Raw genomic sequence first — 24,164 nt, 5'->3', positions numbered from 1 at the left:
ATCAGTGAATCCTGAAAAGTTGAAGCGGTGCTCAGCTGGGAGAAATTGACATCAGTTAAAGAAATCTATAGCTTTATGGGAATGGCAGGCTATTATCGCATGTTCGTTGAAGGATTTTCTAGTCTACTTGCTCCCCTAACCCGACTCACAAAGAAGAATGCCAAATTTGAGTGAAATGAGGACTGTGAAAGAAGTTTCTCAAAACTAAAGAAGTTGCTGACTACTGCACCTGTGCTGACCCTACTGAATGGATCGGGGGAATATACATTTTACAGTGATGCCTCCTATCTAGGCCTGGGTTGTGTTTCAATACAGCATGAGAATGTCATAGCCTATGGGTCCAGACAGTTAAATAGTCATGAGAAAAATTATCCCACCCATGACTTAGAGCTTGCCGCAATCATGCACGCCTTGAAGACTTAGCGTCATTATTTATATGGAGAGACCTTTCAGATCTATCACAAGAGTTTGAAATACATATTCACTCAAAAAGATCTCAATATGCGTTAGAGAATGTGGATAAAACTTCTTAAGAACTATGATTGTGACATCTTGTACCATCCGTGTAAGGGTAACGTGGTAGCCGATGCACTCAGCAGAAAAAATACAGGTATCTTAGCCCATTTGATGGTTTCAAAATGCAGGTAAATTGGGGCCACACAACAGGTTCAACTTCAGGACTTGAGGAGAGTCACATGTTTGGGCCATCTGACCGTCTAGCCTGAGTTAATTCAGAGAATAAGAGAAATTCAGTCAGCTGATCCCACCCTAGTAGCCCTCAAGAACGATACAGAACAGGGAATTAGCTCAGAATTCCGAGTCTCCGCCGAGGGATTACTCCGATTCCAGGACAGGGTGTATATTTTAGGTGACAGTGAGTTAAAGAGAGACATCATGACAGAGGCCCATGACTCAAAATTTGCCATGCATCCCGGAAGTACTAAAATGTATCAAAGCATGCGACCCCGGTTTTAGTGGAATATGATGAAAAAAGACATAGCTGACTTTATGTCTAAATGTTTGGTATGTCAACAGGTCAAGGCAGAGCATCAACGCCCAAACAGGTTACTTCAGTCTTTATCGATCCCAGAGTGAAAGTGAGAACATATCACCATGAACTTCGTGACAGAGTTACCTAAGACACGCTCAAGACATGATACCATCTGGGTAGTTGTTGATCGGCTTACCAAGTCTTCCCACTTCTTAGCCATTAGGATGACTGATCCCTTGGACAAGTTGGCAAGAATGTATATCCGAAAAATATTCAGATTGCATGGAGTCCTAGTGACAGTGGTGTCCGACAGGGACCCCAGGTTTACTTCTCAGTTTTTGAGTAGCTTTCAGCAAGTCATGAAAACGAAGCTGTCCCTCAATACTGCCTTCTACCCTCAGACTGATGGATAGTCAGAAAGGACAATCCGTACACTTAAGGATATGCTCCGAGGTTATGTCCTTGACTTTGGGGACCATTGGGACGACCATCTACCCCTGATAGAGTTCGCCTACAACAACAGCTACCAAGCGAGTATTGGCATGGCTCCATATGAGGCGTTATATGGGCGCTCATGCACATCGCTGATTTGTTGGGAAGAAGTGGGCGATAGAAAATTGTTCGGTTCAGAGCTGGTAGATGAGACTACATCCAAAATAATTAAGATCAGGAAGAACATTCAAACGGCTCAAAGCAAGCAGAAGAGTTATGCGGACACTCGGAGGAGAGATTTAGCGTTTGAGAAAGGCGACCGAATGTTCCTTAAGATCACTCCTTTCAAGGGAATTAGTAGGTTCGGTAGGAGGGAGAAACTGAACCCCTGATTTATTGGACTATTTGAAGTCTTATACAGGATTAGTACCGCCGCCTACAGGCTAGCACTGCCTCCAGAACTTTTTAAGGTCCACAATGTGTTTCATGTGTCCATGCTACCCAAGTACAACCCGGACCCCTCTCATGTCTTGGCCCACGAACCTCTCCTACTCCATGAGGACTTATCCTACGAGGAAGTACCAGTCGGCATTACGGATCGAAAGAGCAGATTACTCCGTAACTGGGAAATATCATTTATAAAGGTCGTATGGCAGAACTACACACCAAGGGAGGCTACATGGGAGCTAGAATCAGACTTTAGAGCTCAGTACCCCCAGTTGTTTGATCGAGAGTAAGATGCAAATTTGAGGGACCAAATTTCTTTTAAGAGGGGAGGGGGTTGTAACACCCAATTATTTTTTTTATTACTTTTATGTTATTTTATTATTTTTATATAAATATAAATATGTGTTAATTGAATTGAATTGAATTTAATTTAATTTATTTTAATTTGATTTAATAAAAATAATAGTAATAATAATAAAAAGGGTAAAAAAAATAATTGAGGATTTAATTGAAAATAATTTTGGAAAAAATAAATGAAAATTTGGGTTATGGGGGTATTTTTGAAAGAAAAAACAGAAAATGGGAGTCAAAATATAATTTAAAAAAGTTACGCCACGTCAGCTGTCCCGTCAGCAGCCCCGACCAACCAGGACGTGCCAGGTGGCAGAGACGCTGATGCGGGAGGGAGCCACGTGGGTTATCCGAGTGTGCGCGACTGCTAAGATCCGTTCCCGCGCGCACGGACGGTCCAGATTGCATCGCGCACGGATGGTCTAGATTGAATCGCGATGAACGGTCCAGATTCACTCCTTATTTAATCGCGATTGGACGGTTTAGATTAAATGTGATGGACGGCCCAGATCAAAAGCGGATGGGTATAAATAACCTCATCCGCACCCAAACCCTAACCCTAGCCGCCAGAGGCCCTCATCGGAGAAGACAGCCCAACCGCCGGGAAGCCGACTGCCACCACCCGTCGTTGCACTGGAGTAATTTTCGACCACCAAACGAGGTAAAAATTCTACTCTTTGCTCAGAATTTGATTCCAAATCCAGTCATGGCCAAATCGGAGTGAAAGAACCGGCCAATTGGCTGGAAAACGCCGCCGAAGCTCAACGGTGCCGCCGCAGGGTGTTTCAATTTTTGCCTCCGATGAGGCCCTTTCCAATTCCCGTTCGATGTGACTTTTTCACTGTTGTGATCACCATCTCCTCCTCTACAGGTTGACCGGAGCAAAACACCCAACTGCAACGTGAGCTGGAGAGCCCCACCGTTGGTGAGTATCGATTTTCTACGTTTTTTTAGCCCACCGAGGGCCCTAAGTGTGTTTTCTCACAAGAACCAATGCAAGTTTGGCTTAATTCGACCGAAAACAGCCAACCTGAGGCGGATCGCCGCCATGGGTGGCGGCGCCGTCGCCGGAGCACGGCGGAGCCGCCGTGTCGGAATTTTAAAATTGGCTGAGTAGACCCTGGGTCTGATTTTTGGGTTATTTGGGACATGTATAGGTACCGTAAGCGCGTTTCAGTTCCCGAGAAAAAATTTAGGGAACTCAGGGACCGCCTGTAGGCACAGTAACAATCTAGTTTTCGGCGTCGAATCAAGTAAAGACCCCATCACCCTATTTCCTATCATGGAATTGAAGTTTGAATAAATGATAATACTGTATTTTGTACAAATTAATATATATGCATAATTAATTAAGGTTGCAAATGGAGCCCGAACCGGACATTATTCTCTGTCGATTCCTACTTAATTTATTTTACAGTTTAAATGCATTATGGTATCTGGTCTATCTATTATATGGTTTTAAATGCATGTATTACTGTTTTACTTGACCATTGTGTGATTTTGGAACTTATGATATGATTGTATTACTGGGTGCATGTTTATTGTTTATGTGATTATGTTCAACTTGGTAACGGAGACTAAGGAAAAACAAATAAGGTGACAACCTCACTAGATATCTTGGGAGATGGTGGACGGATCAGGTTCATAAGGAACCCTATCGTGAACGTTGTTTCATACCGGACGTGGTATGGAGACTTGATCATTTTGCGCTCATACCGGACGGGGTATGGAGACGGCCCGCTTCACCCTCATACCGGACGAGGTATTGAGGTTTAATGTCTTGGCGCTCATACTGTACGGGGTATGGGGACGGCCCTGGAATTAAGATTGTTAAGGAGAATGGTTCACGTGCAACGGAGACACCCCTATAGATCCCCATGGATATTAGTAGGTTGGTGAAAACGAGAAACGGTGATAATCAGTTATTGTTAATGAATACGGATTTATGATATATTTTATGTCACTGATTATGCATGAAATTGTGATATGTATGATGTTATTGTCTTTATAAGTTGTTTTCACAGATTCTCCAAATGTAAGAAAAATGGTAAATGATTTTATTTTAAATAAATATATTAGTTTAAAATTTGTGCTCTATTGGTTGTTTTTTATTTTTTATCAATCTTTTCTTCTGTGACGGTGATATAGTGTGATGTCCTTACTGGACTAGTATAGCTCATTTCTTATTTAACTATTTCAGATCAAGAGAACCTGGTTCCCGAGCCCGATCCACAAGAAGACTACGAGTAAATGTTATATGCTTTATAATTTTATTTTATTTTTTTATTTCTCGTATTTTTCTCAAAAAACTTATTCCGTGATGTTGTTTAGTACTTTTAAGTTATTGTGTAAGGGATGTTAACCTTAATCTTTTATTTCGCATCCGCACTAGATTATTATATGTATTTTCTTTTAAATTTTCGGAATAATTACAGCTTGACAAATAAATTATTTATATATATATATTCTACATTCATACTTAAATTTAAGTAAAATAAATTATTATAATTACATTTTTTCCAGTCAAATTTTATAATTAGGAATTACCCAAAAACATCCCCTTTATATTTCTTTTTTTTTAAGAAAGTAATTAATACGTTTTACAAGTTTGGTAATTACCTTTACAATTAATAATATGAGGAATCCTAATTAATTTTACAACATATATCATGCCGCCAATTGGATTTCATAGCCAGCCAATCAGTTTATAGTATGGTTTTTGGCCCAGTCAATTAGCGTGGCGCCAAATCCGTCGAAATTACGTAAATACCCCCATTTTATCCTCAAATCACCAGGGTTAAATTAGTCAGTCCACTTCTTTTTCCCATTTTCGCCATAAAATACGCGATACTGGGTCCCGCGATAGCTCCCGCTGGGCCGGCGCTTTAACTGTAAGATGAGAATGGGCCGGTTCAATTCAATTTTATGGCCCCCACAATGGATTTAAATATATTTTTAAAATGTTTTATTTCCCTTTTTAAAAACAAAAAAAAAAAAAGAAAGGAAAAAAAAAGACTTCCATATCAACTTGTTCTTCTCGGTTAAACCTCCCGTATCCCTTCGCATCCAACAGAATAATACTTTTATAACTAAATCCCCCTCCGATATTATCGCTACCCTCTCTTTCTTCTTCTTCGTCTTTGTCCCAAATGGGCTCCTCGTTTCCGTGATCACCTCCCTGTTTCTCCGCAGAAATGGAGTTGACATCAAACGGTCTCAATCATCAAATCCCACCGCAACATGATGAACATTCATTACAAAACGGTGCCGTTCAGAAGGTTAAGGTGTCTTCAACAAACAAACCCGACCTTTCCTCCTCCATTTCGAACAATAGCGGTTATCATGGAGACGCCCACGGGTCCCCTCCCAACGGTAATCAGCTTGATTGCCACCACCATATAATCACTCCACCACCAGCTCCTCAATCCTTCGAGCACTTGCACCTTCGTGATTCTGGACAAGAACAAATATTATCTCAATCCTCCGGCGACACCGACGAGAGAGGAGGAGACCACGTCCATCGTCCAATGATACGAGTATCGCACCCCAACGGATACGAGGGTTACCTAAAGATTATCGAACCTCACTGTCAGCTTCCCAAGCCGGAGGCGCCGCCGGGGCTCGCACATGATCATCATCCGCTGCCAAACAAAGAGCAACGCCAGGAGAATTTCTCAGTGGAGATGCCGTCGATCGGGAAATTCATTCGGGACAGAAGCAACGCTATCGTGAAGCGATTCTCCTCGCTAAAAGAGACTGCCGGAGAAGGCTGGTCGCCGGCAGTGACGGAGTTCAAAATATCGGGGCTCAAGGTTGTAGTCAAAGTCAAGGGGGAAGAGGAGGAGAAGTCGAACACGCAAATATTAAGGGGACGCATAACCTTCTTCTCGAGATCGAATTGTAGGGACTGCACTGCGGTTCGCTCCTTCTTCAGGCAGAGGGGACTCAAGTTTGTGGAAATAAACGTCGACGTTTATCCACAGAGAGAGAAGGAGTTGATCCAACGGGCCGGAAGCTCACAGGTGCCTCAGATATTTTTCAACGACAAGCTTTTCGGTGGGTTGGTGGCGTTGAACTCGTTGAGGAACAGCGGTGGGTTTGACCAAATGTTGGGGGAGCTGCTTCGTGAGAAATGTTCTGATGATGCGCCTGTACCGCCGGTGTACGGCTTCGACGATGAGGAAGAAGAAGTGATGGACCAGATGGTTGCAATTGTTAGGGTTTTGAGGCAGAGGTTGCCCATTCAGGACCGTCTGATGAAGATGAAAATAGTTAAAAATTGCTTTTCTGGAAGGGAAATGGTGGAGGTTCTCATTCACCACTTGGACTGCGGCAGGAAGAAGGTAACTGAACGGGCGCGTATTACGCTCTTTTATGATGCTCTGTTTGTTATTCTGCACTCCGTCGTAACTTGGTTTTGTGCATATCGCCCTCACGTTTATTTTGTCTATGAACTCACCATCTCATCATAACCGTCGATTATTATCCTTCTCGTTGATTTCTCTGTCGACTGCTTTTTCCGAAAACTGAAGGGTATCGACACTAGTCGTTGACCTGGTATCAGATTAAGGAAAGCCATTACTCTTGTTGAAATGACGATATTACCCTTGCCGTAACTTTCAGCCGGGTACATTGTTTCATATTTTCTGTCAAACCATTATTTGAAGTTTGCTTTTTTATCGATAGCCAACCGTCATGATGGCGAGCACCCTGATGCGATAACCAGCATCGTTTGCTGAAAATTATTTGATTAATCCATAAACAGTAATTACGTCAGTGCCGCGTTATGGAAGTAATAATGGTCTTATTAATTCTTTGCTATGGAATTTCCCTTTTCTTTTGAGTAGGGCTATGGACTTTCCCTTCATATATTGTGTTTGTTGAAGATGACAATATGATTCGGACCTAACAAGGGAGGTGGGAATTAGCACTCATTTATTATGTTTGCTTTTCGAGCAATAATGATTCCTTAAATTCTTCTTTTCTATTCCATATTCGTAAGAAATTACTCTCATTTGCATTTATATGTATATAATATATATATCTATAGATGACAAATGGGCCGTAAGAGGTGCTTTTCTTGGTAGGAACCTAAGTCAAGCAACATTTATTTGTTGGGTCCAATTTATGGGCCTATTTAAACAAATCTAGAAATATAGTACCCTTATGAAACTAGATAAAGAAGTATCTTCATTTATTGCTGCTTATATAGTAAAATTTACTAGTAGATTACAATCGTTTTGGTAATTTTTACTTTAACTTCGAAGAACTCTTAATGGTATATTCTGTGCACAGGCCATTGAGGTTGGAAGGCAGGTGGCGAGGAAGCACTTCATCCATCACGTTTTTGGGTACCAACATTTTCTTTTATATCATAACGAAATATTTTGTTTGTTATGATATTTTTCGTCTGATGTTCAGTTCTTTCATTGTTATGTTCATCACAATGTGTAGGGAAAACGATTTTGAAGATGGAAATCACTACTACCGTTTCCTGGAACACGAACCATTTATTCCCAAATGCTACAATTTTCGAGGATGTACCAATGATAGTGAGCCCAAAGCAGCCATTTTTTTAGGTCAGGAGCTTCGAAAAATTATGTCTGCGATACTTGAGGCATATGCATCTGATGACAGGTACCATGTTGATTATCTGGGAATCAGCAGAAGTGAGGAATTCCGAAGGTATTATTAGCTTTTCTTTAACGCACACTTATTTGGTATTCCTTCCCAGGCTAAGACACACATCAATTGTGTACGTAATCCCCTGCACCTGACATGGCCATTGGTCTAGTTAATCAATAATTTCACTTTAGGAAAAGTCTTAAGAGGACCATTTTCGGCACATTCGGTTGTATTCCTAGGTGAGCTGCCACCAATGAGAATGTTCAGTCTTTTCTCCATACAATCCTTCACGACTTCGTTGACCACCTGTTGGTCTTACCATATTGATCCAACCAGGAGTCTTTCTGTTTTCCCATGCCCTCTCAAGTTATATTGATTACATGTATTTTCAGGGACAGTTTGATTTGTGAATTTGGGTACTTCCATCTCATGTTCATCTTTAGTGTTTTTACCAGTACTTAAAGGAAACCTTCTACTTTTCTTAAGAGGATTCAATTTTCGTTGACAATATATCCAGTACCAACCACATCTTCAGCAGTGATAACATAATTAGCTCCCTGCATTTTCCCCGTATTTCAAATTCGAAGTAGGTTGGCACCTGAAACTCATCGTATCTTTGGCTTAACCAGGTATCTTATTTCCATGTGTCCATTGAATTCTCCATATCTTATTGATCAGAATATATCAAACTTTGTCATTCGAAAATCAAAATTACTTATTCCAATCTTGGGGAGAACAAAGCAGAAAACTTTATCCTCTTATTCCTTCACAAACGAGAAGAAAATTTTAATGATATAACATTGTAGCACATGGACATTCATAATTTCCTTTTAAATTTCGTTTAAGCTGAGTGCAATTTTCTACCTCTTGTGATAATAAATGCAGATATATTAATTTGGTTCAAGAACTTCAAAGGGTGAATCTCCTTACGCTCTCACAAGATGAGAAGCTGGCTTTCTTCTTGAACTTGTATAATGCCATGGTCATCCATGCTATAATTAGGACAGGATGCCCAGAAGGCGTGATTGATAGCAGATCCTTTTTTTCTGATTTCCATTACATAGTTGGAGGTTATTCCTATTCCCTCAGTAACATAAAGAATGGGGTGCTGAGAAGCAATCAGAGACCAACATTTGCATTGATCAAGCCTTTTAGCAACTCCGATAGACGCTTAGAGGTAAATTTTCCTTAATGTCTTTTGGAGATTATAGCTAGTGATATTTAGTGATTGATATAGAAAATTTTTCTTGGTGGAGCCAAAAACGCATATTACAAACATATCAATATATTAAAATTTATTCATATAAATAAAAGAAATGCTAAAGGAACAAGTAGAACTAATTATGTACAAAAAATTTTAAATAATTTAGTTTACTTGAATTGTACTTTTAGATTGACACATGAATTTTTAAGTAATTTTTTTATAAAAAAAATTGAAATTTTTAAGTGATCTTTAAAAAAAAAATTTAATGTTTACTCTAAATAAGTTATAAACAAAGTAAAGTTATAAACGAACAAGTAAAATTATTTTAATTGAGTTGTGGTTTAATTAGATTGATGAAAAAATGATGCAATGTATTCTAGTCTTAGCACAACTAGTCTTGAAAGCAAAGTGAAAAAAGAAAGGTAAAAAGTAGCTTGTAGTTTTGTGTGCTTGTATAATGCAGGTAAGTTTTCTAACAATTGCATCCGTAAATGGCAGTTTGCTCTTCCAAAGGTGAACCCATTAATCCATTTTGGAGTTTGTGACGGGACAAGATCAAGCCCAACGGTGAGGTTTTTCACTCCACAAGGGGTTCAAGTGGAGCTGAGACGTGCTGCCAGGGATTACTTTCAAATGGGTGGGATAGAGGTGAATTTGGACAAGAGAACAGTTTATCTAACACGGATCATCAAGTGGTGAGTGATCAAAGACTAATTAACTGCCTCGATCTCTCTAAAAGAAAAGGAAAAAAGAGCTAGCTATCTGATACAGTAGTGTATAATTATTGCTTAGAATTTCTACTTGTAAATCAGATTTCTCACACTCCTGCGTCCTGTCCTATAACGTTTAAAAATGTAGGTCCAGTGGGGATTTTGGACAAGAGAAAGAAGTATTGAAATGGATCATCGATTACCTCGATGCAAGTAAAGCAGGGCTTTTAACACATCTTTTAGGTGATGGGGGTCCCATTAGTATTTCGTATCAGGGCTATGATTGGTCTGTGAATTTTTGACTTCATACCAATAAACTATAGTAACAAGCCAGTGAGAAAAATGAAGGGAACAAAGGATTTGATGCACAACAAATGGCTAGAGGAGGTTCATGGATCGGAAGGGGATCTTGTAAATACAAATAACTCATCATGATTTCTCAGCCTTTCAGCGGAACAACACCAAAATGGATTGTAGGAGAATTATAGGATACAGGTAGAGATCATATACCAGATTTTGTTGATTGGATGTCTCACGATTCTGAGGAAGGAAGGAAGGAAAATCAATGTTATTCCATATCCTGACTATATGTTACAGTTTTTTTGGTGAAGGAATATATGGTGTAATTGCAAATGATGAAACAAGTTCTTCACTACTGTCTGTTTTATACCAGGTCTCATTAATTTGTTGAAGACCCAGCGAAATGTAAAATGCAAATCAGGTCAAGAGTGAATTGTTTGGAGAGAATATGTGATTGTTTAAATGTTAGAAATTATTTGTGCAGTGAATATGCATTGGAATAATGATTTGAGAAAAAATTACATACTAATAAAATGAATTCATACATTATTCGGAGTTTGTACATATAATTTAAGGTGTGGGAACATGAATAGTTTAATTCCAGCAATATAAACACGTGTAAAACATTTACCTATAAAGATGCCTGTAAGTCATACAGCTAGCTGTGGTGCATAAAAGCTTTATTGGGAGGGTATTAGTTTTGGCGCACGTAGTAATTATTTATTTAAATTCTTCGTTCATTATAAATTCTAAAATTATATATTATATATATTCTTCATCAGTTATTTAATTTTTATAACTTATGCATCATTTTTTTTTTACTTCAAATTATATTATTTATATAATTTTTTTAAAAAATAATGTGTTATGCAGCACATGTACAATTTTAAATTAAAAAAAAAAATAGAGAAAATGTAAAATCGAAAAAGGAGGGAAAAACTGAATCCACCCTCCTCCAGTTCCCGCCAAAACAAATGAAGAGGAAATACGTCAAAGCCACAAATTCAGGGCGTCCAAACAACAGCCCGCACTCAGTAAAGCTGAAGAAGAGAAATGGACAACACAAAATCAGCGCCCACTGGTTGCTTCAAGTGCGGCCGTCCAGGCCACTGGTCGCGCGACTGTTCTTCCTCCGCTCCAAATCCCTCTTCTACCAACAAGGATAACAACAACTACCCTGCTAACGCCACGGTCACTGGTGCTCCAAAGTCTGGAATAGAGAAGCCCAAGAAGGTGCCGAGAACCAGGCCGAAGCTTACCCCTGAACTCCTTCTCTCCGAAGATGGCCTTGGCTACATTCTCCGTCACTTCCCTCGCGCCTTCAGGTACCGAGGCCGCGGTCAGGAGGTAACCCTAGATTCTTCCCCTTCCTTTTTTTTTTTTTGTAAGTTTCGGCCGATTGTGTGCTTCGCATAACATTTCCCTTCTCGTTTTAAGAGAAATGCGCCCCATCCGTTCGATTAATTGCCTATGCATGTACCCAATTTTTATATGCCTTTCGATCCAGTTTTATATGATGCATTCTAGATTTTCTAAAAGTAGTGTTTTACTCTTATAGGTTAAAGATTTGGGGAATTTGATTCGCTTATACAGGGAATGGCACTCTCATCTGCTCCCTTATTATTCATTTGATCAGTTTGTACATAAGGTGGAACAAGTTGCTGCTACCAAGCGTGTAAAGGTAATAGATTTAATAACTTTGGCTATAATCTTTGCCGAATACGCATTTTTTGAGGATTCTAGTAGCACAGCAAGAACTTTCAACCATCTTCAATTATCCTTCTTCTGTGTTTGCCAATCACCCAAAATAAATGTATTTAAAATGCCTTATTATTATTACTATAAATATTATCTCCAATCCTTAATAATGCATCTCATAGGAGATGGTCCTATGTTTAAGCATCCAAGGAGAGATAATTTTCTCCTGTATGATTTCTTTACGTAATTTCTGTATTGCAATGTGGGAGGTCACATAAAGCATTTTAAATAATTGGGATTTATGAGCCTCTTGGATTTATCTCTTTTTAGTTCCTAACTGAGTTTTCATTATAATTTTCATATTAGTCTTGATATATATATATATCTGTGTGTGTGTGTGCACGCGCGCGCGCGGATATATATATATATACTTACTAATTAATTTTCCCACCTTTAATTCTCTATGGCGAGAAAATTGAGAATTGGAAATTGAGTTTCACTTCCAAGGAATTGGAACTCAAGATGGTATAAGTTAAACAAAACGGAGCATTCTCCAATTATGAATATCGATACTAATATGAAAATTAGAGGTAGTAATTAGCTAGAAATTTAGTGTTAAATGAACCAAATAGAGCTCAAAAGTATCAAGCATTTACATGAAAATATCATGGTATTAATTTTTTAATATTATTTTTGTTAGAATGTTATTAAAGATTTAAGAGAAAGAGTTGCCAGAGGAGGAGATCCTACAAAATTGCATGAGCCTCCAAGAGAGGATGATGCTCCAGATGATGAACAAGGTACATAAGCTATCTTGCCATTTTTCTCTCTTGAAGGATGTGTCAGTTTTGCTGTTCGTGCATTTGAGTTTCCTCAATTGCTTGGTGATTATTCCAATTCATGGTGATACTCTTCGATGCTGAAGTCTAGTTGACCTCTTGTAAATGAATTAGAATTTTTTTCTTGATTACTGCATGTCTTTTTACCTCCTTGGATCGACTGACACATTAGATTAAAATTGATAATCAGGTGTAATTAGTGAGCTTTTATAATCTTTTGTTGGTAATATGTGATTCATAACCTTATGTATAGTGCTGGTCTATAGAGTATGCATCTATGGGTAGTCTCACTTGTTTATATATTGGATAAAGAAGTACTGCCATCTTAGTCACAGGGATTTATGCCTTTTAACTACTGCAGGTCCCCCAAATTTTGATGAACTAAGTAATCAACTTGGGAATTCGTCAAAAGATGTCGATGCTTGTGATTTACAAGAAGCCATGCTTAACGAGATCTATGAGAAAGCCATTGAAGTAAGCATTTTTATCTAATTTTTCTAGATCTTACATTTTGTTGTTTATATCGGCTAAATAGGCTTTTTAATCTATTTTTGTTTTTCCTCGTTGGTTAGCATTATCAAAGTAGATGCTTGTGATTTACTATAAGTTATTATTATCCTGTTAAAAATAATTTGTATTTCCACAAAAAAAAGGGCCATGAGGCCAACTTAATTGTCAAGGTAACTTAATATTAAAGCAAAAAGGGGTGAAGATAATATTCAAAAGAAATGGATAAAGATGCAGAGTGCGGCTAATTTTTCATGACTTCGTAAGATCTTTTATGGTCCAAAATTTACTGTGGCTGTTTGATAAGTAATTCATGAAAGAAAATAAAAAATAATAATAATAATGCATATTTTTATTATTTTTTATGTACAAATTTTTTAACTTTCACCATAAGTTTTGGAGCCTAATAAAGATTGTTTATCATGATTCCTAAATTATTCTCTTAAAATTTTTAATGTATTTTGGAAATAGAAATTCGAGGAACAATAGGTTTATTTATCCTCTAGTGAAGAGAACTCACTGCTCTTGCACCTTTAATCTTCTTCTCCTTGTATTCTTTCTTTGCTGTTGTCAGTCCTGCTTGATCTTCTGGAATAGCTGCTTCAAGGTTTCCCTCGAGAATATGCTTAACATTTTGGAAAATAAGTAATATCTTCATCATAGTGCTCTATAAATTATAATTTTCTCCAATAAGGATAGATATTTCTTGTTGAGAATAGTTGAAGGTACGGTGTTTTTTTGTTGGGTTTTTTTGTTTAGATTTTATTTATTTTATTTCTTTGGGAGGATGTCTCATTCTCCTTTTCTGTATTTTCTTCATCCGAACTTAATGTATTCTTCCTATTCGATCCAAAAAAGAAAAATGAAGGTAATGTCGTTGTTTGAGGCTACAGGTAATTTTTGTTTATCTGGAATGCTATTAATTTTGTACGAGGCACCAAGATGCCCTCTTCTGTAAAGTGGATTATAACCGTTCGGTGAAAATTTTACATCACTGGCAGGAAACTTTGTATCAATCTTCATGTTATCATATGCTACCATTGCCTGCACTGTTTGAATAAGCATCAACAACTTACGATTCTCTCAAATCTGAAAAATAGCAAGCTCAAGTTCCCTAGTCTTTCTTCATCTGTTCTTATGGTCCTACTTTAGTTTTACGATTGCAAGCATTTCCAATCTTTTTACGAGGCTAAGTGAATCTTGAAACTACCAAGCTAGTTCCCTAGGTATTCTTTATCTATCTCTTATGTCTTGACAGCATATGTTTCTTGATAATCCTACTGTTGCCACCAGTCCATGTTCTTTCATCATAATTCCTTGCTTTTAGTGAGAGAATGGCTGTTTGGTCTAAGTAAGAATTGGAAATCCACCTCTAAAAGTCCGAGGTTGGAATGGAGGTGGCTTAAGCATAAAAGTTCGATTAAGTGGAGGAATAACGGAGGAATTGAATGGAAATGGGACCAAATGGAACATTTGTTTTCTGTAGTGCCTTGACAAATGTAGCTATACATATACATATATCCCAAGCACCCGTTAATGCATCGGCTATGTATTTGGTCTTTTTGATAAGATAAATTGGTAATTTTAACTTGTTATGCAGACTGTTTTACGGACAATGAAGATTCTTTTCTTTCTTTTTTAATTATTTTGGACTACCAGGAACCATCTGAAATGTTGCATGGTGAGGTTGACAGAGCCAATGAATATTCCGTGGGTATTTATGGGAAAGAATCACGAAATCCTGAACAAAATAATAGGGCGAGCTCCTCAAGTGAAATCCAGATTACAGATGAACAGAGAGCTCGTATGGAAGCAAACAGGTCGAAGGCACTAGAGAAACCTGTAGCTAGCTCCTCCAATAAAATCCAGATAACAGATGAACAGAAAGCTCGTATGGAAGCTAACAGGTTAAAGGCATTAGAGAGAGCTGCAGCTCGGGCACGCTCACAACAAGCAACTTGACATCTGTTGGACTTTTATTATTACAAGACATGGAATTCAAATATCTGCACGTCTCCCTCCCTTTTTATCTGAAGGAAACCCATATCTTAGTTTTGAGATATGATTAGACATCCTGCATTTGTACTTGAGTAGTGAAAGAGATGTATATTCAGATGAAGGGTCTTGACAGCTATTCTTTCAAACTGGGAAGTTTAAATTTTATCTTGATGCGTGGATCAGCAAATCATCAAATTTCTTCTCCAAGAACTGAAGTGACTTGAGAAGTAGTCATTAATGGATCAAGGGCAAGCCTTGTAACTTGTTCAAGTATTAATAGCAACTCTTATTGGCTTCTTGCTGCCAATTTTGCTTTGGTTTATTTTAAGTTTATTTCTACATTGAATATGGAACAGTTTAACATGCTCAGTTTTGTCGGACGACAGACTACTGACTAGGGTACTGTGAAGGAGAAGAGGCTCTAAAGGGCTCGCACTAACCCTACATAAGCTCGAATCAAAGAAACATTCACATGCTTTAGAACATAAAGGACCACAAGCGCACACGCACACGCACATACACACACTCACGGACGCAGCCACATGCAATATATGCTCTGCAGAGATTCAATACATGTTAACGCAGAGACTCAGCGAGCTTACTCAGAAAATGTCACAACGGCCAATGCCCATCCGGCACAAAGCAGGCAAGTTCCTAGCCTTTTGCAAGATCTCTTTCATTTCATCATACTGCCGTTCTACTTGCTTTTCCTGCAATTTCGTCATCAACTTTCTTATACCCTGGCACACACACTGCTTATCCAGTCTGTTCATCTCCTGGCAGCACTCCGGGAGATGCCGCCGGCAACTAACCCAGCACCTCTGTGTCAAAAACTTCTTGCACTCAGTTAGGTGCTGGCTCTCGATCTGTGGGCCACAGCCTTCAGTTTCCATGGCTGTGCAGCTTAAAGCTGTGAGAACAATGAGCGCCAAAAGACCTGATGCTAGGAGTCTAAGTTTCGCCATTGTTTTTGTTGTTTCGGATTAAATGAAACGTAATTGCGGAAGCAGAGTGGTTGTCGATCTCATTCATTTGAAAATATAATTTTGCATGACAAGTGCGTACGTGGAGGTTTTGATGGGTGGGATTAGTGTCGACGTGGTTCAAAGATCTGATGTTACGGTTCCACGTGGTGTCTCTGCCTGAGAGTTTATTTCATGCAGATGCCGCCATGCAAAGGATGTGGGGTTTTGGAAATTTAGTTGCAGTTCGCAGACTCGCCATCGTCATGTTTTCAGGGACAGTGATGTGGTGAGTCGTGAATTGTAAGTGTTTATGTATTTGCTCACCTTGTAATCATTCGTTTATTGTTTCCTTGCGGCAATTATTATTGATGAGCGTAGAGCCTGGGTATCATTGTAGATAGAGATGGCATCGGTTTAGTATCGAACAAGAACGAGAACTGATTAAGGATGAAAATTCAGTCTAATCGGATTAATGTTTTTTTGGGTTCAATTCCATCCTATTGAAATTCTTTTTTTTTTAAATAAAAAAAAAAAAAATTGTTAATTCAAAAATTAATAAATGAAAAAATTAAAACTAAAATTATTATTTTTATATATATTTGGTTGAAACTGGTTCATTTTAATCAGACTTAAGATGAAACCAAGTATACTGATTTTTCTAGTTCCTGAAGGTCTGAACAAATAATTCAGTTTTTTATTTTTTATTTTTTTATGGTTCTAACCCGGAAATGTGAATTCTTACTATTCGTTATCAGAATTTTTATATGCTTGGATTTTGTGCTTCAATTCGATAATTTTATAATCGGAGTTATATAGATTGATCTATTGTAAGTAATTTTAAATTGAATTGGATTCCATTCAATTTGTATGATTCATTGGATTCTAACTAAATATTAAATTTGGAGAAGTGCATCTTCCTATTATCGGTCAGTCTATAAAAAAGATAACCCACTTGCATGAGGCAGCAATTTTTAGATGTACTTACAATCAATTTAGGTTATAGTTTATGAGATTTGAGATAATCTTTTGATTGAAACAAGCGAACAAAGATTCTTACCTTCAATTTATCGTCATGTTGAAAGGGAAAGAAATCTCCAAATTACCAAAATTAGAAATTGCAAAAAACTGTAACCTGTCAAATTTGTTCCCATTTGTTGAATACATTGTGATTTTAAACTGGATCCAACTCGAACACGGGTTTTTTTATCTCACCTAATCGGAATAGTTTAAGTTCAGATTTAGTTACGAAAAATTTGTTCCAATTCGACTCAATACTCTCTACGTATAAAATACCATACATACTTTGAATTTTTAATTAAAATAAACAAAAACCCAGAGAAGCTTTTGAGTTCTAATATTGACTCTTATGGCAGGTGGGAGATGAGGTGTGCGGATTTAACTTACAAACTCTATAAATCTGGAAAAAAAAAGTATAAAAAATTATGTCTTTCAACTCATTCCAAATTTAGAATATGTTTGGTTTTTAAAAAATTCGTTCCAAATCTAACTTATTATATCACTCTTTGAACTAAAAATAAAGTTTGAAAGAGAACTAAATTAGTGAAACCCTGATCATTGCTACAATTATGTACGATTTTGGATTCAAATTCAATTTTTTTTTTAAGTAAATAACTAGATTTAATCTTTACTTACGGATAATGTAGGATGGGAAAACATATTTACATGGTTACTATTGATATATGTTATTTACATTGGGATCAAATTTCATTTTCATACATGGGTCGTAATATGTCATAATATTTCTTGGCAAATGTATGTCTCTTTAAACATAAATTTCTTCATAACATCATCTTCTGGCAAAAGAGGATTTTACAGAGCACAAACGGAGGAAAATAATTATTTTTAGAAAAAACAAAAAAAAAAAAAAAAAAAAGAGGAAAAAGAGAGGAAAGTGCTGATAATAAAAGTTTTTTTATTTTTAAAAAATTTTTGTTTTAAAAAAAAAAAAAAAAAAAAAAGTAGATGGGTCAATTTGTCCTTGTTGACCTGTCATTACTCAAAAAAAAAAAAAAAAAAAAACCAGAATTATTAATTAATTCTTTACTTAACATTAATTAATTATGTAGGAGCCAATGAGTAACGAGCATTCAGAATTATTTCCAAATATTAATTAAAAAAAAATAGAAAAAATCTAATATTTCATTTATCAAACCAAACAAATCAGAAAGGGTCCCCAAGCCAAACAATATTCTGTGTCCGTAAACAAAGTACCAGTCAAGTTAAAGTTAATCAACAACAAGAAACAACTAACCCATATAATGGTAGTCGCTTACACGTTACCCCTAGATCTCCGGCAATGTCTTCGACTGGAAAAGTCTTCCGGCAACCCCCCCCTCAAGATTTTACTGAAACTCCCAGCTGGCCTTTGATTTTGGTCGGAGCAAGTTAGGTGGACTTTAACGTGAACTCGACTATATACTATCACTTTCTCCTAACGTTTTTATTTACTTTTTGTCACACGTGTCAGATGAGTATCAGATGGGATCAGATCGAACCCCACAATTTATTACTACTCTCTGCCTTGAATGGTTTCACCGATTTCCTGAGAGAGTTTGAAGACAGACATGTTCTTTTTTCCTGTTGTTGTAAAGCCCAACACCCTTCCCTCTCTCACTTGAATTATTATTCTTTCAGGACCGTGTACAGAGAGATGATGGGTCTACGACATTTCTTGGTTTTGTTGAGTTTTAGAGGCTGCCAATCTCTACTTCTCATTAATCTTTTTTGGGTAATTCTTCTGTTCTTTTTCTAAACATTTATCAAATTTCAACATCTTGAGTTTCTGATAATTTTGGGAAGAGGGAAGGAAAGAGGGTTAAGGATTTGAGTTCAGTTTTCTGGGATTCAATTGATTGTAGTATGTGAGAAGAAATGGGAACAAGTATTGGATCCCATGACTTGATAAGTTTCAGTAAGAGCTAAAAAGAGTGAGAACTCCGAGAAATTTAGCAGAAGCAAGGGAGAAAATTAAATAAAACAAGGGTGAGTCTGCGTGTGCCTTTGTTTTATTATTTTTACTCTGTACACAATAATGGCTGTTAATCTAAGAATATTATAGAAATCATAGAGAGCAGAAAACAAAGGTTATTTCTCGTCTGCAGGTTTCAGAGATGGGTTCACGTGAAGTCTACGCTGTACTGTTCGTGAGGTTTTGAGAGCAAGGAGTTCGAGGAAAGACGCCTCTCTCCATTTCATGGATATGGGAGGGAGTGATTGAGTTCGAATTCCCCATTATTGGAGCTCTGTCTTTCACTCCATCCCTCTCCCCTCAAATGCCAGCTCTCAGCCCTTCATTCTCTACCGGTTAACTGCTATTAACACCCACACACACACTCTTTTAGTGAGTTGACAGACAGACTGCGCATTCGCACTGCAGCAATGTTCTAGTCATAGTAGCTTCTGGGTCAAAAAAAAGCTGCGTTGAAGAAGAAGAAGAAGAAGGAAAAAAGAAGAATGATCCGGATTGGCGCTATTTTTGGACTAAGTGATGATGGAGATGTGTTGGTTTGGGTTTTGCATGTAAGACTGGAGATCTGAAAGATTTAGGTTTTGATAGTGACTCGGTGTATAAGCGCCAAAAAAGGAAGCAATTGCAGATTCTATGTGCATGAAGATTCTCGGTTAATGTCTCGATTAGGTTTTTGGTAACTGTTTATGGAAACTGGCCTGTTCAAATCAAATCAACAGGGTTCTGATTTAGTATTAGCGTGATCTGAAAAGATCCCATTCTAATTTTTTTCTCACCATTTCAAACGAGTCAAAAGTTCCAAGTATTTTTATGGAACTCGTTAATGTCTCAAGGTACTCCCCTCTTTCCTTATTCTTCTTGTTCTTCTTCTCTCTGTTTTCTCTTCTTTCCCCTGTCAGATCAACCGATGCAGAGGCGCTTTTAAGCTTGAAATCCTCTATTGATCCCTTGAACTCGCTGCCATGGCAAAAAAACCAGGACGTCTGCAACTGGAAAGGGATCAAAGAATGCTTGAACGGAAGAGTGAGCAAACTGGTTTTAGAGTACTTGAACTTGACCGGTACTCTCGACGAACGAAGCATCAACCAATTAGACCAGCTTCGCGTGTTGAGTTTCAAAGGCAATGCACTTTCAGGCCCCGTTCCTACTCTCTCCGGTCTGGTTAATCTCAAGTCACTCTACCTCAATGAAAATAAATTATCCGGTGGATTCCCGGAATCCCTTTCGGGTCTTCATCGTCTGAAGGTAATTGTTCTCGCCGGAAACCAAATCTCCGGTGACATCCCACTTTCATTGCTGAAACTCCGGCGGCTTTACATCCTGTATTTGGAAGACAATCAGTTGACGGGAACCATCCCTCCTTTGAACCAAACCAGTCTCAGATTCTTCAATGTGTCAAACAACAAACTGTCGGGCAAAATCCCAGCCACCCCAGCTCTGGTTAGGTTCAATACGTCGTCGTTTTTAGGCAACATTGATCTCTGCGGCGAACAAATCCAAAACCCATGTAGCAATACTAATCTTGGACCTGCACCGAGCCCTGATTCTAAACGCTCGTCAAAGTCATCGTCATCATCAAAGCGAGCCAAGTTGATAAAAATCGTAGCAGGGAGTGTAGGCGGGTTGGTGGTGGTGGTGCTGCTTTTAACCGGCGTCGTTTTGGTGTGTTTAGTACGCAAAAAAAGCGAGAAAGGAAAGGAATCAACGGAGACGAGAAGCAAAGGCATCGACGTGGGCGGTGAAGCGGCGGAGAGAGGAGAGGGATCAGGGGTGAGTGGCATGGGTGGTAATAATGGTGGAAAACAGGGTGGTTTTTCTTGGGAAGGGGAGGGATTGGGTAGTTTGGTGTTCCTGGGCGCAGGGGATCAGCAAATGAGTTATAGCTTGGAAGATTTGCTGAAGGCATCTGCAGAAACACTGGGAAGGGGTACGATGGGGAGCACGTACAAAGCGGTGATGGAATCAGGATTCATCGTGACCGTTAAAAGATTGAAGGACGCTAGATACCCTAGATTGGAGGAGTTCGGGAGACAGATGGACGTGCTTGGTAGGCTAAGACATCCTAACGTGGTCCCACTTAGAGCGTATTTCCAGGCGAAAGAGGAACGCTTGCTCGTGTACGATTATTTCCCTAACGGCAGCCTATTCTCTCTCATTCACGGTACACACTCGCCCTCTTTTTCTCCTGTTAACTATTATTACATTACTTTTCCAATATAAATTTTAAAAAATATATATATCTGTAACATCGAGAATGGAGAGGGTTTTATGATATGTAGGAGGAGTTAGGTATATGCATGTGGGGAGAGATCAATTCCATTATTCCGACTATCAGCTTTTCATCCCAGCGAGTATAAAATGGTCCTTACAGAATAAAAGGAAATTATTTAAATTGTTATATGGGTTAATATTTTAATTTTTACTTCTTTGATCAAATTTAACTGGAACCCTTTTTTTTTTTTTGGACAATATTGGTTGCAGTTGTCTGATTTTCCATATTTTAGTATTATTATTTTATGTATATTTTTTGTTGTCGTTTTGTTTTAATGAGTAAAATTTAAAATTTGACATTATTTAAAAATGAATAATAAGCTCGCTCCAGATATGGTCAAAAGCTTTGACCACTTGATAATCTCCACCGTGATCAACGATTCTGATCTCTAGGGGATTGTACACGCGGGGGACTTTGTTGTGCTTTTTTCCTTGAGGCAAGAGTCAAGTCCACGTGTACTGCCTGAAAAATGAGAAACAGAAACCAAAAAGAAAAGAATTAAATAATGAAAAATGTCAGATTTATTTTTAGGTAAATAAGGACATGTTTTGTTTTTAAATAAATAAAAAATAGGAGCAGGGGTTTTTGTTTTGTACGTTTATTATTATTGACAACAACTCATAGCCCATGTTGCTGTCTGTCCTGCCTCTAACTCATAATTAAAACTTAATTTTTTTCTCGCTTGAAACGAAATTATTAGATGGGGGGACATCTATTATTGCAAAAATAATTTGAAAGCGACATCAGATTAGATGCCTGAAATTGTAAAAGAATAATTCAATCACTTAAAACTAAAACTCCCAACGGGTATGTTCAAAGATTATTTGATTTTGGAGTTTCACTCTGTAGAATTTATCTTTTTTTTTTTTTTTTTACAGATATATTATGAGATATTTTACTAGTCATGTCGTAATGCTTAAGTTTAGTAGGAGTGATTTATGTGATGAATAATTTATGTACTAACTTGTATGAGTTATTGATGGGAGAAGTTTATGTTAGCTTTTGTTTTTTGCTGCTATTATTATTATTATTGGACAAAAAGTTCACCCACTATGCACTTTGATTTCTAATAAAAAAAACTCAAGTAAAAGCTTTTATCCTTACATCTCTTCTCCAAAGAGTGCATGGAACAAACTGAAGCATATTTTGATTATATGACTTACTTGTATAGTTAACAATTTGAAGCCTGATTGTGTTGTTTTCTAATGATATTATTCAATTAGTACGGAAATCAAGAGAAGATCTTGTTGTCTGCATTAACTTTTTGTCAATGTTGTTGCAGGAACAAGAACATCAGGTGGTGGAAAGCCTCTTCATTGGACATCATGTCTGAAAATAGCGGAGGACTTGGCCACCGGACTGCTCTACATTCACCAGAACCCTGGCTTAACCCATGGCAACTTGAAATCTTCCAATGTCCTCTTAGGTTCTGACTTTGAATCCTGCCTCACTGATTATGGACTTGCTTCATTTCGAGATCCTGATTCTTTAGAAGAACCAAGTGCCACCACTCTCTTTTACCGAGCTCCTGAATGTCGCGACCCACGAAAAGCATCCACGCAGCCGGCTGATGTTTACAGCTTTGGGGTCCTAATCCTGGAGCTCCTAACAGGCAAAACTCCATTCCAGGACCTTGTCCAACAACATGGTTCAGATATTCCCAAATGGGTCCGGTCAGTCAGAGAGGAAGAGACCGAATCTGGTGATGAACCTAACTCGGGCAATGAGGCATCAGAGGAGAAACTTCAAGCTCTTGTCAACATTGCCGTGGTTTGTGTGTCAGTCGTACCAGAAAATCGCCCTACAATGAGGGAGGTTCTGAAGATGATCAGAGATACGAGGGCCGAGGCTCATTTTTCGTCTAACAGCAGTGATCATTCACCGGGAAGATGGTCGGATACTGTTCAGAGCTTGCCTAGGGAAGAACATTTGAGCATATGAGTAGTGTTGTGAGATAACTACATTGTTGGGTGATTCTTTTGATTGTTGAGGTAGGAATTGTAGAATCAAGTGGTGTAAAGTTTTGTTACATTCAATTTGTTTTTGGAATATCTGGTAATGGGTTTGCAGCAGTTGAAGATTTTATTTATGTACACAACTTATGATTGGGTTGTAGGGATGAGTGAATTTTTGTCCAGGAGTTTGTGATAAAATGAGAGAGTTTTGGACAAAAATGTGTTTGAGATCATCTTTAGGCTCATGTATGGTTCTAGTTACAGAATTGGTTGGTTTTGTTTAGCCATAAGCTTTCATTTCAATGCCGATATTGAAGGATAAAAACAGAAACTGGTCTCTTGAATAATAGCATTCTCCAACACCGAAGAGTAAACTAATTTCTAAGTCAAGCAGATAGTTTTTGTTTTCCTTCTATAAAATTCTTTATTAAATTGTGGAAAATGCATTTGTATTTCTCTTTTCAAAAGCTCTATCTATTCTCAGTTGAATCATGAAACTGAAATATAAAACATGTATTCATATTTTTTTTTTAGCTATATCTATTCATTTAATCAAAGTTGGAAATAAAACACCTAATATAATTTTATTGAGTATGTTGAACCAAATAAATAAATTTGCTCAAATTTCTAAGCAAATTATTTGCTTTAAATACTTTTATTTACATTATATTATAGAGTAAAAATATGTAGAGTCTGAAAGGCATAACAGTCGGTTTTTGGAAAAGAAAAATATTAAATTGATAAAATTTTCAAGTAATTTTATACCTTTTTTAAAATTAACTGTTCTATAATAATCAATCACTTTTTGGGTAAATGTTAGATATTTTTACCGGTGCCTATGAATACATGGATTCAAAGTCATATCCTTTACAAACAAAGAA

General features: G+C 37.7%; 4 protein-coding genes across 5 annotated transcripts; 3 read left to right on the top strand and 1 right to left on the bottom strand.

Annotated features, from left to right (window-relative positions):
* The first annotated feature begins 5,234 nt into the window (after nucleotides 1-5,234).
* Nucleotides 5,235-10,507, top strand: LOC110823818 (glutaredoxin-like protein). Its single transcript, XM_022054300.2, has 6 exons — nucleotides 5,235-6,564; nucleotides 7,517-7,572; nucleotides 7,676-7,906; nucleotides 8,732-9,023; nucleotides 9,549-9,745; nucleotides 9,909-10,507. The coding sequence occupies exons 1-6, from the start codon at nucleotides 5,416-5,418 to the stop codon at nucleotides 10,060-10,062; spliced, it is 2,079 nt and encodes a 692-aa protein (XP_021909992.1). The 5' UTR covers nucleotides 5,235-5,415; the 3' UTR covers nucleotides 10,063-10,507.
* Nucleotides 10,508-11,001: 494 nt separating this feature from the next.
* LOC110823773 (zinc knuckle (CCHC-type) family protein) lies at nucleotides 11,002-15,441 on the top strand. Its single transcript, XM_022054249.2, has 5 exons — nucleotides 11,002-11,407; nucleotides 11,619-11,741; nucleotides 12,459-12,558; nucleotides 12,959-13,071; nucleotides 14,764-15,441. Exons 1-5 carry the CDS (start codon nucleotides 11,114-11,116, stop codon nucleotides 15,064-15,066), a joined length of 933 nt encoding a protein of 310 aa, XP_021909941.1. The 5' UTR covers nucleotides 11,002-11,113; the 3' UTR covers nucleotides 15,067-15,441.
* A 263-nt stretch (nucleotides 15,442-15,704) lies between these two features.
* Nucleotides 15,705-16,067, bottom strand: LOC148268950 (2S seed storage albumin protein-like). The gene has a single exon (XM_088212271.1). The coding sequence runs from the start codon at nucleotides 16,065-16,067 to the stop codon at nucleotides 15,705-15,707; it is 363 nt and encodes a 120-aa protein (XP_088068397.1).
* Nucleotides 16,068-18,365: 2,298 nt separating this feature from the next.
* LOC110823727 (inactive leucine-rich repeat receptor-like serine/threonine-protein kinase At1g60630) lies at nucleotides 18,366-23,566 on the top strand. 2 transcript variants are annotated; one of them, XM_022054191.2, is made up of 3 exons: nucleotides 18,366-18,816; nucleotides 19,190-21,217; nucleotides 22,611-23,566. In XM_022054191.2, exons 2-3 carry the CDS (start codon nucleotides 19,867-19,869, stop codon nucleotides 23,267-23,269), a joined length of 2,010 nt encoding a protein of 669 aa, XP_021909883.1. In that variant the 5' UTR covers nucleotides 18,366-18,816; nucleotides 19,190-19,866; the 3' UTR covers nucleotides 23,270-23,566. The 2 variants fall into 2 exon arrangements, with proteins under 2 accessions (XP_021909883.1, XP_021909882.1); XM_022054190.2 differs by having other exon boundaries at nucleotides 18,366-19,070.
* The last annotated feature ends 598 nt before the right edge of the window (nucleotides 23,567-24,164 follow it).

Source organism: Carica papaya, chromosome 2 (assembly GCF_054855325.1).
Source record: "Carica papaya isolate Zhongbai chromosome 2, ASM5485532v1, whole genome shotgun sequence".
Taxonomy (NCBI): Eukaryota; Viridiplantae; Streptophyta; class Magnoliopsida; order Brassicales; family Caricaceae; genus Carica; species Carica papaya.
The sequence above is the reverse complement of the archived record's forward strand: the minus strand, read 5'-3'. Positions and strand labels throughout refer to the sequence as shown.

Excerpts from the sequence above, each read along its gene's own strand:
- LOC148268950 (XM_088212271.1), bottom strand. The coding sequence starts at position 16,067 with ATGGCGAAACTTAGACTCCTAGCATCAGGTCTTTTGGCGCTCATTGTT.
- LOC110823727 (XM_022054191.2), top strand. The coding sequence starts at position 19,867 with ATGGAACTCGTTAATGTCTCAAGGTACTCCCCTCTTTCCTTATTCTTC. Across the intron at positions 21,218-22,610 it reads CCTATTCTCTCTCATTCACG|GAACAAGAACATCAGGTGGT; the intron begins GTACACACTCGC and ends ATGTTGTTGCAG.
- LOC110823773 (XM_022054249.2), top strand. The coding sequence starts at position 11,114 with ATGGACAACACAAAATCAGCGCCCACTGGTTGCTTCAAGTGCGGCCGT. Across the intron at positions 11,742-12,458 it reads CTGCTACCAAGCGTGTAAAG|AATGTTATTAAAGATTTAAG; the intron begins GTAATAGATTTA and ends TATTTTTGTTAG. Across the intron at positions 12,559-12,958 it reads TGCTCCAGATGATGAACAAG|GTCCCCCAAATTTTGATGAA; the intron begins GTACATAAGCTA and ends TAACTACTGCAG.
- LOC110823818 (XM_022054300.2), top strand. The coding sequence starts at position 5,416 with ATGGAGTTGACATCAAACGGTCTCAATCATCAAATCCCACCGCAACAT. Across the intron at positions 6,565-7,516 it reads TGGACTGCGGCAGGAAGAAG|GCCATTGAGGTTGGAAGGCA; the intron begins GTAACTGAACGG and ends TTCTGTGCACAG. Across the intron at positions 7,573-7,675 it reads TTCATCCATCACGTTTTTGG|GGAAAACGATTTTGAAGATG; the intron begins GTACCAACATTT and ends CACAATGTGTAG.